Below are 17,902 nucleotides of genomic sequence, written 5' to 3'. Positions count from 1 at the left end.
CATGTTTGTGTGCTTACATTATATGCCAGAAATAGTAGCAGTATTAATTCCGATTCTTCGTTCTTATATTTAGGAAACAGTTTGTGACCTAATTGCATTTTCCAGTGAATGAAATGCAAACAATATGGTAAAACAGTTAAGCGGGGGTTTAAGTTCTATCTAAACAGAAAAGAGCAGTTAATTGCTTAATAATAGCCGCCCTCAGCTTCTCATTTTCATTGTGCTCCTATTTTGTACAATCCACAGTCGGATTGTGTTGAGGCTCTGTCTTTTTTTGTAAGATGTTTTCACATTTTTGTCAATGACTTTGATCTTTCATAACGGGATAAACAGGTGAGGCCCAGTGGGCATAAAATTTCATTAGAGGCCCAAAGCTGGTATTAGTAGTCGTTCAACTGCTTAGAGTGGTGCAATTGCTGGGAACGCTTTAATTCAAAGTTAAAAGGTCATTTTTAAGCGTTTCTGAGCCCAAAATAGTGCAGTTTTTCCACGTTTTTTGTCATTTGTCGAATTGTTTGTTTGATTGGTCTTGAATTAACGTTAGTCCAAGGGCTTAAAAACCTCGTTAAGGGTTTGATAATAAGCCTCTGAAAAACTTCTGCTGGCCAAGGAATAGTTTTCAGCTTTTTAATATCACAAATAATACTTGCATTTAAAGTTTTTTCAAAATTTTTTATCATTTTAGGTTTCTTCAGTCCCAAGAGCTAAGTAACCTTATAAGGGTTTCATAGTCGGATACTGCATAGTTTCTTGATGTAATGGAATGTCTTTCAAGTTTTTAATATCACGAATTTAAACAATTTAAAAAAATATTACTTTTTCTTTTCAAGTTTTTTGGCACCAGGGACCTCCCCAAGGTTTGATAATAAACTGCTGCACGGTTTCTAGAGTTAGTGGAATGGTTATCAATATTTTAAGGACTCGAGCGTTAGCAATTTTTGATTAAGTTTTTTTCGATCTTTGAGCCAGTGAAGTTTTTTAAGGCTTGAAATAGTGATACTGGATGGTCTCTTTAGACAATGAATTGGTTCACATGGTTATTGAGATATTAATATTACGAATTTAGGCAAGATTTTTTTAAAATTTGCTATTTTTCAAAAATTTTTCTGATTACTTTTGTCTTTTCCTGAGTTTAACTATCATTACTGGCCAAGGAAACTTTTTAAGTCTTGCAGATAGGTTGACAGAACTGCAGAGACAAAAAACGGTTTTGCACTTTTTTCACATTGCGAAATCTGGAAACTTTTCTGGTAAATTTTGCACTGACCAGTTTTCTCTATTTCATTACTAACAGCGCTAGAAAAACTAGAACTTGCTGAGTCGAATGCCATCATTGAAAATATTTCTTGCTCTCTCTCTCTCTCTCTGTGTGTCGGTTAGGGCTTCTTTTATTCTCTTTCTTGTTTACATTTTATCTCTCACACTCTCTCTCCTTCCTAAACTCGTTTGTTGATGGCGCACATCAGCTGCTGTTATGTGGCGTGATATCATCTTCTACCATCACTAACGCTGAAATATAGTAGAAATGTTTCATCATAAATGACTTAACCATCACTTTTTAGGAAATCATTGTTAATTGCTCTCAAACAAAGTTTGTGGCAATTATAATAATCCTGTTGTTTTTTTTTTAAATTTTTGCGAGCCCTAAGACTGTTTTTCCTCACAAACGTGATATGAGGTACCGCCAAGTGGGCATTATGTTCTTTTAGAGCCTTTGAGTTCACTAGTCTACAAGTATGCGATTCACAGAAACTTTTTTGGAGACTTATAATTATGTTGTCAAGGGCCTTTCCTAGAAATTGATTCCCCCATCCCCGACATCAGCCCCCCCCCCAATCACCACCCCTGCACATCGTTCAGGTCGTAACACGCAATTTTAGTTCGTAACACGCTGCGCTCAACGCACGCCCGCCCCGTCAATCAAGCTAAAGCTAGCCTCACTAAATCGTGGCTAGCTACTGACGAAGGGAACCGCTCGCCGGTCGTTTGAGAGTGTTCCGCCCGACGTTAGTCCGTTGTGTTTATTTTTGTATTTTTTTTACGCTGTGCAACCTTTACGGGCCAATGGAACGTTTTTAAGTCTTGTAGCTGGTTAATGGACAGATTCAAGAGACAAAAACTGGTTCTGAACATTTTAATGTTTCGAAATTAAGAAACTGTCTATTAATTTAGCAATTTTTTTAACAAAAAAATTGTTTGTCATATTTCTTGATTTTTTCTACCTTTATTGGCCGTGCGTGTGTTAATGGGGATTTTTAAAAAGCTTCCAAAGTTTTAGTATGATAATATTTTTGTTCAGTTTATTTGATTATTTTAGTTTGTCAATTTTTGAGATTTTTCTTTTTGGCTGGCATTGTTCAGTTGATCTGCAGTTGGGCAGGTACAGCAGTTTCCAGATCTTCATTGAATTTGTTGCCTTGGATTTCAGGACTTGCCCTGCTATGTTTTTTACTTTGTCGAATAAAAGTTTGTTTCGCTTTACGTCATTTTCCGCTTTTTTGACATTTTGCATGAAATCTTTGACTTCTGTTGACTAGTTTCATTGTTTTCTCATTCTGCTCAAAATGCTTTTAAACAGCAGTTGCTCAGCAAAGCAATCTAATATGAACAGAATCATAATCAAATCACGGAATCAAAAATAGAATTCGGATAAACCCATAAAGCCCAATTTTAGCTGCTTGGTACTTGAAGTTTATTTTTATAAGTCTTAGTTACCGTCTCTAATTCTTATTGGTATTGATACTAGCCCCTGTATCCTCTCGTTAAGTAACAGGATAAAATCTAACAACAAAATGAATATTTGCACTTGAGAGAAGTTTTCTCACATCAATTAGTTTTTCCATTTTTTTGTGTTCTTTCAATCCCAATCGGGGTTATGGGAATCAATTGCGGCTGCTTTCCGGAAATCTGCCGGTTATGTTTCACATTGGACAGCCTTCTGATGACAATTTGAAGACTGTTGTATTTCAATTTGAGCGTATCTTATGACAATCTCCTATTCCTGAGCTACCTTTTTGAAAATGTTCGTCTGTTGCAGCAACCCTGCAGTGCAGACCCTGATGACTTCGATGTAGTGTTGCAAGACATCAGTTCCAACGGCACTCTAGTCAATGGCAAGAAAGTCGGTCAGTCATTCACTCGCCACTCTATCCCAGATTTTCTAACACTTGTTTGACCATGAATGAAAATATAACGCTAAACCCGATATAATTAAAACGTTTTTGTTTTTTGAAATAGTTCCAAATGTCATTTTGAATGTTCAGATATGGCAGTTGTTTCAGGTAAAAACAAATTTCACGTGTTGCAATCAAACGACGAGATTTCCCTAGCAACAAACGCAATCAAAGGTTAGTTAATTTTGAGCTGATTTGAGAAATACGGTCAAATCTGATCTGTTTAGAAGTAACTTGAATCAACCGCTGTTCTTTCGCGTGATCGCCAATCGAGCAAGTTTAAGTATCTTATTAATAGCCGCCCTCATCTTCTCAGCCGGCTATTATAGCGCTCCTATTTTTTTTTACAATTCAAAGAATTTGAATTGTATTGGGGCGCTGTCTTTTTTTTTTAATCTGTTCACACATTTTCATGATTTTTGAAGTCAAATTGGAGTAGTGATTTTGGTCACGCCGAAACAGGAAAAGGAGCGAAAAAGCGAGTGGTTTTGCGGCGTGAAATTTTTTCGCTCTAATTTTAAAGTAGAGTGAGAATACGGTGTTTGAACAAAAATTCGCTTTATCGGTAGTGGTTTTTTGTTCACATGCGGCAATTTCACTTTGATGTTTACTGTTTTTTCGATTTTTTGGATCGGATTTTTTTCTAAATGGTTTTTCCAAACCATTCATAGTCCGTTCTAGGTCTAGTTTTCTGTTTAGTCAATGAAAATTCTTTGAATTGTACGTCAGGACTTGTCTCGCTATGTTTTTTTACTTCGTCGAATAAAAAAATGTTTCGCTTTACCTCATTTTGCCGCCTTTTCTTCATTTTGCGTGAAATCTTTTTGACTTCTCTAGGCTAGTTTCTCTCTTCTCTCATTCTGCTAAAAGTGATTTTGAACATCAGTTACTCAGCAAAGCAATTCAAAATGAACAGGGATAGTACAAAAATGGATGTCAGAAATAGAAACGGGATAAACCCATAAAGCCCAATTTTAGATGCCCGCTATTTGAACGTCGTTCCTATTAGTCTTATTTACCATCTCTAATGCTTATTGTTATTGATAGTAGCCCCTGTAGCCTCTCTCTAAGAAACAGAAGTATGTTCAACTACGAAATGCCATCAAAATAAATCGGACTTAAAAAATGTTTTTGTACAAAAATCTTTTTTTTTCAATATCTACTGTTATTTCAATCCCAATAATGCTTATTTGAGTCAACGGCGGCTATTTTCCGGCAATCTGCCGGGTATGTTTTCACACTCATTGGAAAAACTTTAACTTAAGATACTTAAACTTGCTCGATTGGCGATCACGCGAAAGAACAGCGGTTGATTCAAGTTACTTCTAAACAGATCAGATTTGACCGTATTTCTCAAATCAGCTCAAAATTTAAAAAGTGCGTGCATAGAAAACGTTATTCACTGTAGTGTAGTAAGTATTCCGTTTTTATGGTTAGCTACGAAAAACGATGGTTTGGAGAGTTATTTGTAGAGACGAGCCGTAGCGCTATTGATTAGATAATGAGGTTTAATCGCAATTCTTTTTAATTGAAGATTAACCGTTAGTTTTAGAATATTTTTGATCAACCAAGATTTGCCCAATTTAATTGTTCATTATCTCTGAAAAAGAAAATTATTTTTTTTTGGAAAACTATTTGAGTGTTGTCTTCCGAATGCAGTACTTCTGTAAAAATACCTTCTGTAGAAATACTCACTAGCTTAATAAATCCAGTCTTTGAAGCTCCGTCTTGTACGATAAATTTGCCTATTTTGGTGCTTCTGAAAAGCCCTCTGACCAATGTTAATATATGAAAAATTGTGTGTTTAGTGTACATGTACGTGTCAGTGAAATCATCAGGCGGTGCATCCTCTTTCCATTCCGAAGTCACAGACAAATACCTCGTGTCAAAACTCCTCGGAAAGTTAGTAAAAACGACTTCAATTGATCAGTGAAGAAAGAAAATCGCTTAGAAAGAAAATTGTATGAAGTGAAGACCATGAGATCTTTTGAGGCATGATTGTTCTATCCAAAGTGATGATCCGGCCATGATTATATAAAGCCAGATAATAATTTGTTTCTATTTGCCAGATAATAATTTGCTGAACTGGTAGCCCACAAAAAAAACATAGTCCGCTCGACTTAAGATCTACTTGTGCTGTTTTTTTTAATCTCAAAAATTCGTATAACCCCAAGGTTAAAGTTACATGTGGTAATATTATAAGTCAAACATACTGCATCTTTCCCTTGAATAGCTAAATATAATATTTAAAAAAAAACTAAGGTTCAGTTTCTAGTTTTCGTGAATTATTTTATAAAAAATAAACTTTAAAAGCCGTCAATTTTTTTCATCCATTGGAACTAGTTCGTGTCTTTTTTGCATCTCTTCCTTTTAATCTTTTTTAAATTTTTTCTTTGATTTTCTCTTTCTCAGAGCTCTTGGAAGTTCATTCCATTTCCGAACGAAGTTTCTTATGATTCAATTTTGACTCCATTTTGATTTAAATTTTGTTGAGAGAAAAATAAAAATCATGTACGATTATTTACTTTAATTTCAACGTCTCCGATTATTCTGAATTTCTTTTGGGCTTGTATGTTTGTTTGTTGGACAATGTCGAAAAGTCTATTTAATGAAGTTTTTGCTAATTGAAGTTCTGTGGGAAGTATTTTTTTTTCAAGAAGTAGTTTATGAGCACTGTCATATTTTGTTCGATAAAGCAAACTTTTATGCCCATTCTAATTTGTTTGTTTATTCTGTCAATTGAGTAGGATAGCAAACTTTGAAAAAATATTGCACTAAATTCTAAATGCGATAAAACAAGTGATCTAAAGAGATTTATTCGAGCCTTTAAAGGTATTTGATTGCGTACCAATTAAATTGATCTGATAGCTAAAGCCATTTTGCTGATCACATTATTAAGTTGTTTTTGGTGTGTCAACTCTTTGTCAAGAATAACACCTAAGTATCTGCATTCATCTGTTGGTTTCAATGAATGACTTTTAAATTCAACGCATTTGACATTTGGTAGTTTCTCATTTTTGAAAACCATTATTTCTGTTTTCCTTCATTTAGAGTAAACTTGTTTTGTTTCATATATTGTTCAGTTTCCATCAATATTTTTTCAGCCTTTGCTTCTAAGCACTGTTCAGTTTTTTCATGACATAAAATTGCTGTCATCTGCAAATTGTTAAACATTCGAATTTTTCTCTATTTCCTCACCGAAGTCATCAACATTAAGTAAAAATACTAGTTGTCCTTGTACAGTACCTTGTGGAACACCGTGATCTGTAATTGTCCAGTCGGATTCGTTTATTCCCTTTCTAACACACTGTTTCCTGTTAATTAGAAACGAATTCAATAAGATTCTTGCGTTTTCTCCAAAACCATTTTCAATTTTTGAAACAAAAAGTCCAAGGATATTGAGTTAAAGCTTTTGCTAAATCCAAAAAGATGGTTAAGACTAAATCTTTTTCTTCAACGTCATGATTTATTTTCTCTGTCTGGGCAATTATTGTATGACGACACGAATTTTTTTGGAAACCAAATTGATTTTTGTTATTTTATTCATATCTAAATGTTCCGACATTTGCTCCAAGAGAAGTCTTTCATAAATTTTTGCCAATGTTGGAGTGACCGAAAATGGTCGATAGTTTTCAGGGTTATGCTTGTCACCTTTCTGATAGATGGGAGTGACATAGGCTTCTTTTAAAATATCATGGTATGTGTTTGCGTTTATACATTCGTTAATAGCGAACTGTAAATGGGTTCCAATGGACAACTTACAATCTTTCCATATCCAGGACGGTATATACCCTGGTCCAGCTGATTTTTTTGTTGGTTGTTTGTCAATAACTTTGTATGGTTCTCTCCTGGATACCGGCTTGAAATTGAATTGATTTCCCTTAAAATTAAACGAGGGCAACTAGGGAGCAACTATTTTGCCCTTGTAAAGTCCAAGACGGGCAAAAAATTATTCAAATAGTAAGCAATGCTTTTTTCATCTGATATTACGTTATGGCCTTCTTTCATTTTTGCAATTTTTTCTGTTTGTTTCAGTTAATTTTGGTTTTTAAGAAATTTCCATTGTTCTTTTGAAGTTTGGAGGTTCTCGAAAAATTGTTTTGTATAATGTTTAGATGCCTTACGTAATTTTTGATTAACATTGTTTCTCAGTACTTTGTAACTGTTAAAGAGCTCTTGATTAGGATCTTTTTCCATTCATTGAACACACGATGCTTTTCATTAATGAGACTACGCAGTTCTTTCGATAGCCATTTTTTGTGCTCCTTTTTTATTTTCACTCTGTTTTTCAAAGGTGCGTGACTATTTAGTACTTTCAACAAATTTATGAAAAATTCTATTTGCTCCGATGTTTTTGTACATTGGTAACCAGTCTTGCAAAGCAATATCGCGGTTAAACTTAACTTCTTGTGTGTCTCCTTTTATCTCGCATTAAATATTCCGTCTTTTGCTGTTTCCATTCTAATTTCAAGGATGATTGATATTCAATAGTGAAATGATTATTTTCAAGTATTGACTCGATTATATCTGTTTGAAGATTTGATTTTTTGAAATAAAGCAGTGGTCGGATAAAGAAATTTTTTCTCCTTTTGTCCATGTTGCTTTTATTTGTGTTGACGTACTGAAGCCCGTTATCTGCAATGAAGTTGTTTAGTGATTGTTTGCCAGTTTCTTTAAGTATATTTATGTTGTAATCTCCAAACAGGATTAGATTGTCAGTGCTAGAGTAAACATTTGAAAAATTTCTGATGTCATTTTATGAAGGAAGAATTTTGAATGGTTTACGTTTGAACAATACGCCACAATTATGAGCAGTTTTTTGTTAGAGGCTCAGTTACTTCTATTTGTTATGATTTTAAAAAAAACTCCGGTTGATGGTGTTCAAGTCATTTTTTATTTTGGTTGAAAACTGCTGTTTCCATATGCCTACACCTCCCCCTCTTTCCAATTCAGTTAATGATGTTCTCGGCTGGTGAATAATTTGATGACTACTGCATAGAAAAGAATCTGGATGATCTTGTATTGTTCTCTTTTATCCATGTTTCGGTAACAGCTAGGAATGACAACTGGTCGGGAGTTCTCAAAAAATTTGATAACTTTTTGTATTTTTTTAGGCTTCTACAATTCATGTACCAGAACATGAGATCATCATCTGTTCTGTTCTTTTCTTTGTTGTACTGGTCTATTGTTTTCAATTTTTCTCTTTGAGCTGGGCCAGGGTTTGTTTCAATATTCACTTTTTTGCAGAATAATTGATATGACGGATAATAAGTACGTAATGTTGATGAAACTGAACCCAAATGAAAACAAATTATTAAATTAAATCTGACACAATTTAAATTTTGGTTTTTTAGTATGATTTGATTGACCTTTGAATTAGGCAACTTCTCCCCTTTACAAACAAAAACTAAACTAAACTCTATGTTTAGTTTTTGTTTTTTTTTCAAAAAAACTAAATTAAGTAATTCCCCTCCCCAAAACTTGGTGCATATCGGCTGGTCTGAGGCCCTCATGGCACTAGGCCTTCGTAAAGCCTTTCGTATTTTTCAAATCTATCAATAAAATGATAATGTTACACTTAAACATAGACTGAGAAAAAATCTAAAACAAAATATAGGCAAGTCTTGAAAACAAACAACTAATGACGAAAGTAGATGAATGAACTAACACTCTCCCTTCTTCAATAGCGGATCTCATTGAAGCATCAACTATTTCGCGCCGCCTAAGTGTCCTAGATCCTCGAATGCAGAGGATGTAGCTTCTTAGGAGAGCAAAGCTGATTTTTGTCCTGAGATGTGACATGATGTCAGCGTAGCTATCCTCTTTTCTTGCCGAAAAGTTCCATGCTAGTTGGTTCAGCGCTTTTGAAGCTGATCAGCCAGCTGCACCAGTAAACGAAAAAAACTGAACGAAACCTTGCTTTCTCTGCATCAATTTTGTTTATTTTTGTTGTTTTCTATAGATTGGTGATGTTTTTAGGTTTTGCTACTGCTTTCGTGGCAACTTTAAGCTAGCGGATTGAAATTTTTAACATAAAACTTTGTTCTGTTGAACTCGGATCCTTAAAGTCCATTCGCCTTGATGTCTAATCTAGCATCATCAATTGATGATTTAAGAGGAAAGGTTTCTCCTTGCAACGGCTGAAGATGAGGTTGGATATCAACATCATGACTGACATCACTTGAACATTATGAATGACATTTTCGCAAAGGAATCGCAAAGTTCATTACGTATCCTGTTGATGTATCCTCTTTTCGGCCAGGAGGGCATATATGTGCCACATGTATGGTCCAGCTGATTTTTTTTGTTGGTTGTTTGTCAATAACTTTGTATAGTTCTCTCCTGGATACCGGCTTGAAATTGAATTGATTTCCCTTAAAATTAAAAGAGGGCAACTAGGGAGCAACTATTTTGCCCTTGTAAAGTCCAAGACGGGCAAAACAATTATTCAAATAGTAAGCAATGCTTTTTTCATCTGATATTACGTTATGGCCTTCTTTCTTTTTCGCAATTTTTTCTGTTTGTTTCAGTTAATTTTGGTTTTTAATAAATTTCCATTGTTCTTTTGAAGTTTGGAGATTCTCGAAAAATTGTTTTGTATAAAGTTCAGATGCCTTACGTAATTTTTGATTAACCTTTTTTCTCAGTACTTTGTAACTGTTAAAGAGCTCTTGATTAGGATCTTTTTCCATTCATTGAACACACGATGCTTTTCATTAATGAGACTACGCAGTTCTTTCGATAGCCATTTTTGTGCTCTTTTTATTTTCACTCTGTTTTTCAAAGGTGCGTGACTATTTAATACTTTTGACAAATTTATGAAAAATTCTATTTGCTCCGATGTTTTTGTACATTTTTGTATTTTTCAAATCTATCAATAAATTGATAATGTTACACTTAAACATAGACTGAGAAAAAATCTAAAACAAAAGATAGGCAAGTCTTGAAAACAAACAACTAATGACGAAAGCAGATGAAAGAACTAACACCCTCCCTTCTTCAATAGCGGATCTCATTGAAGCATCAACTTTTTCGCGCCGCCTAAGTGTCCTAGATCCTCGAATGCGGAGGATGTAACTCCTTAGGAGAGCAAAGCTGATTTTTGTCCTGAGATGTGACATGATGTCAGCGTAGCTATCCTTTTTTCTTGTAGAAAAGTTCCATGCTAGTTGGTTCAGCGCTTTTGAAGCTGATCAGCCAGCTGCACCAGTAAACGAAAAAAACTGAACGAAACGTTGCTTTCTCTGCATCAATTTTGTTTATTTTTGTTGTTTTCTATAGATTGGTGATGTTTTTAGGTTTTGCTACTGCTTTCGTGGCAACTTTTAGCTAGCGGATTGAAATTTTTAACATAAAACTTTGTTCTGTTGAACTCGGATCCTTAAAGTCCATTCGCCTTGATGTCTAATCTAGCATCATCAATTGATGATTTAAGAGGAAAGGTTTCTCCTTGCAACGGCTGAAGATGAGGTTGGATATCAACATCATGACTGACATCACTTGAACATTATGAATGACATTTTCGCAAAGGAATCGCAAAGTTCATTACGTATCCTGTTGATGTATCCTCTTTTCGGCCAGGAGGGCATATATGTGCCACATATATGGTCCAGCTGATTTTTTTTGTTGGTTGTTTGTCAATAACTTTGTATAGTTCTCTCCTGGATACCGGCTTGAAATTGAATTGATTTCCCTTAAAATTAAACGAGGGCAACTAGGGAGCAACTATTTTGCCCTTGTAAAGTCCAAGACGGGCAAAAAATTATTCAAATAGTAAGCAATGCTTTTTTCATCTGATATTACGTTATGGCCTTCTTTCATTTTCGCAATTTTTTCTGTTTGTTTCAGTTAATTTTGGTTTTTAAGAAATTTCCATTGTTCTTTTGAAGTTTGGAGATTCTCGAAAAATTGTTTTGTATAATGTTTAGATGCCTTACGTAATTTTTGATTAACATTGTTTCTCAGTACTTTGTAACTGTTAAAGAGCTCTTGATTAGGATCTTTTTCCGTTCATTGAACACACGATGCTTTTCATTAATGAGACTACGCAGTTCTTTCGATAGCCATTTTTTGTGCTCTTTTTATTTTCACTCTGTTTTTCAAAGGTGCGTGACTATTTAATACTTTTGACAAATTTATGAAAAATTCTATTTGCGCCGATGTTTTTGTACATTTCGTATTTTTCAAATCTATCAATAAAATGATAATGTTACACTTAAACATAGACTGAGAAAAAATCTAAAACAAAAGATAGGCAAGTCTTGAAAACAAACAACTAATGACGAAAGCAGATGAAAGAATTAACACCCTCCCTTCTTCAATAGCGGATCTCATTGAAGCATCAACTTTTTCGCGCCGCCTAAGTGTCCTAGATCCTCGAATGCGGAGGATGTAACTCCTTAGGAGAGCAAAGCTGATTTTTGTCCTGAGATGTGACATGATGTCAGCGTAGCTATCCTTTTTTCTTGTAGAAAAGTTCCATGCTAGTTGGTTCAGCGCTTTTGAAGCTGATCAGCCAGCTGCACCAGTAAACGAAAAAAAGTGAACGAAACGTTGCTTTCTCTGCATCAATTTTGTTTATTTTTGTTGTTTTCTATAGATTGGTGATGTTTTTAGGTTTTGCTACTGCTTTCGTGGCAACTTTTAGCTAGCGGATTGAAATTTTTAACATAAAACTTTGTTCTGTTGAACTCGGATCCTTAAAGTCCATTCGCCTTGATGTCTAATCTAGCATCATCAATTGATGATTTAAGAGGAAAGGTTTCTCCTTGCAACGGCTGAAGATGAGGTTGGATATCAACATCATGACTGACATCACTTGAACATTATGAATGAGTTTCGCAAAGGAATCGCAAAATTCATTATGTATCCTGTTGATGTATCCTCTTTTCGGCCAGGAGGGCATATATGTGCCACAAAGGAAATCTTCACTGCATGCGCATAACGATGGCATCCTTACTGGGTGCCAACCATAGTGAACGTCAATGCCATCACGAAGCCCGCTTTTCTTTGGCTCAAGTTGATATCGTTTCAATTGCATACCGTTCAACCAGCTGATGCTCCTTCGTCAGTTGCTAAGTCAGGTGAGTGAATCTCGTTATTCAGTTTGCTCCTAATTGTCTTTTTCTATTTTACACCTAGCTTCTCTTTATTTCATCAGAGATTTGATATTGCTTAATTTCGGCTTTGGTCAGGGATAGGGAAAAATGATGTGAAAGTTGAACTGATCGTTTGTCCTTTAAGACGGTTTTCTTGTTTATGGATGTTTAGGCCACCCTCACATATTGGCAACGAAAAGATATTCCGGTGTTTTGATTGCCGGTGGGGTTTTCTACTAGATTTGGTAAAAGCTCACCGTTGATTGATTTCTCACAGTCGTTTAACACGTCGTTAGGGGTTGTACGAGCTAGGAAGGTCAATTTATGATGATTCGATGAAGTGGACGATCGATTAAAAAAATTTTAAGGACAAAGATTGGCATGAAAGTCTATTTTTAACAAAGATTTCTTCTGTCTTAGTGATCTCGCCACAAATTTTTTTGTGCATTATCAGAAACTATTACACTGCCTAAAACTCTACAACCGTCCACTCTTTCCACCTCGTCATTTACAAAGAGGTCCTGTGTTTTTTTTGTAAAGAGGTTCGTTGGTAATGATATGGCACTTGGCAAGATGATAACCAAAAGCAAGACCATGTTTTTTAACGACTGAGAACGTTTTTCCATGATATCAAGAGAGCAGAAAACGTTGCCATTGTCCGCGTACCGTTTTTGAACTTTCACTGAATCATCACGAAGTGTCATTAAGGGGATTTCGGCAATCCCATTTATCGGCATTGCAAGGGGTCACGTTGGGTTGTACCTTCCTGAAAGATCGTTTGCTCGTTTATAAACATTTTCGAGGATTAACAACATGATTTACATATGGAATGACAGATGGAAGGGCCTAATTTCTTGATGTTCCTTAAGGAAGGTTCACGGTTGAGACTATTATACGATTTTTTTGCCTCAATAAGCACGATCGCTTTCGAATCTGCATTATTAAAACTGGTTCACGGGTAACCCAGAAAACATATTCCGCTCGACTCAAGATCTATTTGTACTAATATTTTTTGACGGGTAATCCTCAAAAAATATTCAGGTCGACTAAAGATCTACTTGTGTAATTGTTTTCTCAGTGCTAAGTGCCTTTTATTTTCTTTCGAACATTCTTTGACTTCTCAAGTAATTTTTTCATGCTTCTCTTCTTGATTTTTGAGTAATCTCCGTATCTCTCACTACGAAGTAAAGTTTGATGCTCAAGTAAAGGCGATTGTGGCTGAAGAGAGCCCAATGGCGTGATAGGCGAGTTGAGAATACTTCTTTTGAGGGGGCCGGAGGTTGCGGGTTCGAAGCCCACACGGGTGGGATGTTTTTGCAACAAAAATTTATCTAGGCTTCAGCCATTGAATTAAGTTGCCCACCTGTTGATGATTACAATTTGCTTGACGTTAGTTATTGATTCCGCGATGGCTCTGGATTTTAATTTGCTCTCAATCTAAAACTAATAATTGCTTTCTGTTGCTTTTGTGAAAAATTTTATTGAGTGTTTGTAGTGAAGATGCCTTTGGCTTGGTAGTTGAGCACGCCTTAGAGTGGGTTGAAACCGTAAATGCTTTTAATGTCCCTGTATGTCGTAAAATAGTCAAAATTGAATTAAATTTTTAGAAGGCAAAAAAACTTCAATTTTTTCTAATATTCTAAAAGTCCTATTTCACTATGCCTTGCTCCTAATTGTATTTTTCTATTTTACACCAAACTTCTCTTTTTATTTCATCAGAGATTTGATATTGCTTAAGTTCGGCTTTGGTCAGGGATAGGAAAAAAGATGTGAAAATTGAACTGATCGTTAGTTCTTTAAGACGGTTTTCAGGTTTACGGATGTTTAGGCCACGCTCACCTATTGGCAACGAAAAGATATTCCGGTGTTTTTGATTGCCGGTGGGTTTCTCTACTATTTTTGGTAGAACCTCACCGTTGATTGATTTCTCACAGTCGTTTAACACGTCGTTAGGGGTTGTACGAGCTAGGAAGGTCAATTTATGATGATTCGATGATGTGGACGATCGATTAAAAAAATTTTAAGGACAAAGATTGGCATGAAAGTCTATTTTTAACAAAGATTTCTTCTGTCTTAGTGATCTCGCTACAAATTTTTTTTGTGCATTATCAGAAACTATTACACTGCCTAAAACTCTACAACCGTCCACTTTTTCCACCTCGTCATTTACAAAGAGGTCCTGTGTTTTTTTTTTGTAAAGAGGTTCGTTGGTAATGATATGGCACTTGGCAAGATGATAACCAAAAGCAAGACCATGTTTTTTAACGACTGAAAACGTTTTTCCATGATATCAAGAGAGCAGAAAACGTTGCCATTGTCCGCGTACCGTTTTTGAACTTTCATTGAATCGTCACGAAGTACCATTAAGGGGGTTTTGGCAATCCCATTTATCGACATTGCAATTGGTCACGTTGGGTTGTACCTTCAAAGATTATTGTTTGCTCGTTTATAATTATTTTCTAGGATTAACAACATTAATTACATATGGAATGACAGAGGGAAGGGCTTAATTTCTTGATGTTCCTTATGGAAGGTTCACGGTTGAGACTATTATATGATTTTTTGCCTCAATAAGCACAATCGCTTTCGAATCTGCATTATTAAAACTGGTTCACGGGTAACCCGGAAAACATATTCCGCTCTACTCAAGATCTATTTGTACTTATATTTTTTGACGGGTAATCCTCAAAACATATTCAGGTCGACTAAAGATCTACTTGTGTAATTGTTTTCTCAGTGCTGAGTGCCTTTTAAATTCTTTCGAACATTCTTTGACTTCTCAAGTAATTTTTTCACGCTTCTCTTCTTGATTTTTGAGTGATCTCCGTATCTCTCACTACGAAGTAAAGTTTGTTGCTCAAGTAAAGGCGATTGTGGCTGAAGAGAGCCCAATGGCGTGATAGGCGAGTTGAGAATACTTCTTTTGAGGGGGCCGGAGGTTGCGGGTTCGAAGCCCACACGGGTGGGATGTTTTTGCAACAAAAATTTATCTAGGCTTCAGCCATTGAATTAAGTTGCCCACCTGTTGATGACTACAATTTGCTTGACGTTAGTTATTGAGTCCGCAATGGCTCTGGATTGTAATTTGCTCTCAATCTAAAACTAATAATTGCTTTCTATTGCTTTTGTGAAAAATTTTAGTGAGTGTTTGTAGTGAAGATGCCTTTAGCTTGGTAGTTGAAGACGCCTTAGAGTGGGCTTAAACCGTAAATGCTTTTAATGTCTCTGTATGTCGTAAAATAGTCAAAATTGATTTAAATTTTTAGAAGGCAAAAAAACTTCGATTTTTTCTAATATTCTAGAAGTCCGATTTCACTATGCCTTTTTCCGTGTCTGCTGACTACAAAATGGGTTAGAAAGCTCATCTGTGATTTTCACATAATACTTGTTCCTCTTCAAACGGAATTTAAAAATCTGTTTTGTTTTCGTGGGCTGCTACTGGAACTTCTATGTTGCAGAGTGCCTTAAGAAACGTATGCAAAGGATCTCGTTGTTACTTAAGAACTAGAGCAATGTAACTGAACCTCAGTGCGCATTTGTCATTCTACGTTTTTGTTTGTGAGTGCTGAAAATTTTTTGCTCCAACCAACAAACTGACAAGTGAATTCGTCGAAGGGCTTAGTTTGTTTGATAAGCAACCAAAAGGAAGCGTTGTACGAAATAAAATAAATAGAAACTATACTCGTGATGATGATTTATGGAATGAAGTCGGTCTGCCAATAATCGTGTCTGACTTTGTCATCAGACAATATCAAGAACAGGTCGCGGCCGCCTGGGTTAGCTCTGGACCATCAAACAATTATTCCGTCCCCCCCCCCAGCTTAGTGGGCATTTAACTTTTACGCCCGAGGCAAACGTGCTAATTTTTACATAGTAACGTGATATATAACAAAACATAAATTTTAATAGGCGGGCATAAAAAACACTGGGGACCGAAACAGAATAGATCCAAATTTGGTTCACAAAACCACTATTCAATATCCGTCTGAAAATCAAATGTTCAGTGCTCTGTTTCAAAGTCGTGAAACATTTTGCTTTTCAGCTTATAAGCCAAAACATTCAAGAGGTTTCACTTCCTCACTTCGCTCCAATCAATTTTAATTGCTCTCAAACGACATTGTAGCAATTATATTATTCCTGTGGTCTTTATATTTTTGCCTGACCAATTTTTTGTCCTGACCCCCCCCCCTTCGCCTCAGTCCACCCTCAACAAAGTACGCTCGACCTCACACCCACGGGTTGCCCTCTCAATCTCCCTCCCCGACAGTCGTTCGAGAGAAATTCGTAGACTTTAGTCTATTTATTGTGGAATTTTTGTTATCAGGGGTGCGTGTGGTGAAGTGTTCCTGGTGTTTTTGGAAGCAGACTTCTCTAAGCAGTATGCGATGAAAGTGGTGGACAAGAAGTCATTCACGAGCACTGTAGTCGCACCCTCGGCCACTTCTAGTGGAGTATTTAGACACAACTCTCTCAACAATGACGTCATGACTGAGGTCAACATACTCAAGAAGCTACAGCATGTAAGTTTTCAACATTAATTTTTGGGATCTATTCTGTTTTGCCTCTATTCTGATCTAATCTCGAACTAAGAGGAGAGTTCTCAAGCGGAAAAGAAAAAGATCCTTCTGTTTTTTTTTTCCTTTTCTTGGGCTGGTCGAGTGCTGCGTTTTATTAAAAACTAATTCATGTATGTCTAAAGTGGGATGAATTTGCTTCTTTTCCACCCTACTGCCTGCCCATAGGGACCCTAGTAGGAACCCGCAGATCTCCCCACCCAACCCACTAGCTTAGTGGGTGCATATTACATGCACCCTCAAAATGACTTTTTTTTCAATGATTTACTATTTTATGGCACGTGATCTGTAACTTGGGATGCTTAACGTACGGGTACAGGGTAAAAGGGATCTATTCTGTTTCGCAAACCCCCCCCCCAGTGTTTTTTACACCCCCCCCCCCCCCAGTTACAAATTATATGTTGTTATATTGCACGTTACTATGTAAGAAAATAGCACGTGCGTCTGGGTGGCATAAAAAATTTATGCTCACTAAGCTGGGGGGGGGGGGGGGGGGGCAGAATAGATCCGGTAAAAGATCTGAAGCTGGACTATCCGGTACTACCCCCATAATGGTGTATTTATGGGTCTTTCCCATTATAGCCCACCCCCCCCCCCTCCCCCTCCCATGAAAACATAGCCCCCCCCCCCTCATTATGGTATATTTACCATGATTGGGGGGGGGGCTATAGGTTAGCTGACCAGTAAGCGGGGGGTGCTATAATAGGAAAGACCCGTATTTATCATACTTAGGGGTGCTATACGTTATATGAAAACTAGGATCTTTTCCGTTTGTGCCCCCCCCCCCCCCCAGCTTAGTGGGTGCATATTATTTGCAACCCCCAGACGCACGTGCAATATTTTTACATAATGATTTACTATGTAATGACACGTGCTCTGTCACTGGGGGGAGCATAACGTACTGGGGGGGGGGGGAGGAGGCACAAACGGAAAAGATCCGAAAACTAAACTCGGGGGCTATGATGTATGATGGGAAAGACCACAACACTGGGGTCATAATCTTACGACGTAAAGTAACAATTCCGCGGAACAGACTAATGTAGGAACAGAAGCGGGA

The 17,902-nt window shown here is 36.5% G+C and overlaps 1 protein-coding gene across 2 annotated transcripts in view; it reads left to right on the top strand.

The window, feature by feature from the left end:
- Positions 1 to 17,902, top strand: part of LOC142343277 (ovarian-specific serine/threonine-protein kinase Lok-like) — a 413,485-nt gene that overhangs the window by 346,582 nt on the left and 49,001 nt on the right. For both annotated transcript variants that reach the window (XM_075395067.1, XM_075395068.1), the window contains exons 5-8: positions 3,038 to 3,125; positions 3,282 to 3,347; positions 4,982 to 5,075; positions 16,596 to 16,791. In XM_075395067.1, coding sequence (XP_075251182.1) covers positions 3,038 to 3,125; positions 3,282 to 3,347; positions 4,982 to 5,075; positions 16,596 to 16,791 — 444 coding nt within the window. The remainder of the gene's footprint in view (positions 1 to 3,037; positions 3,126 to 3,281; positions 3,348 to 4,981; positions 5,076 to 16,595; positions 16,792 to 17,902) is intronic.

This window comes from Convolutriloba macropyga, chromosome 7 (genome assembly GCF_964194025.1).
Source record: "Convolutriloba macropyga chromosome 7, txConMacr16.3, whole genome shotgun sequence".
NCBI lineage: Eukaryota > Metazoa > Xenacoelomorpha > Acoela > Convolutidae > Convolutriloba > Convolutriloba macropyga.
This window is presented reverse-complemented; position numbering and strand designations above follow the sequence as displayed.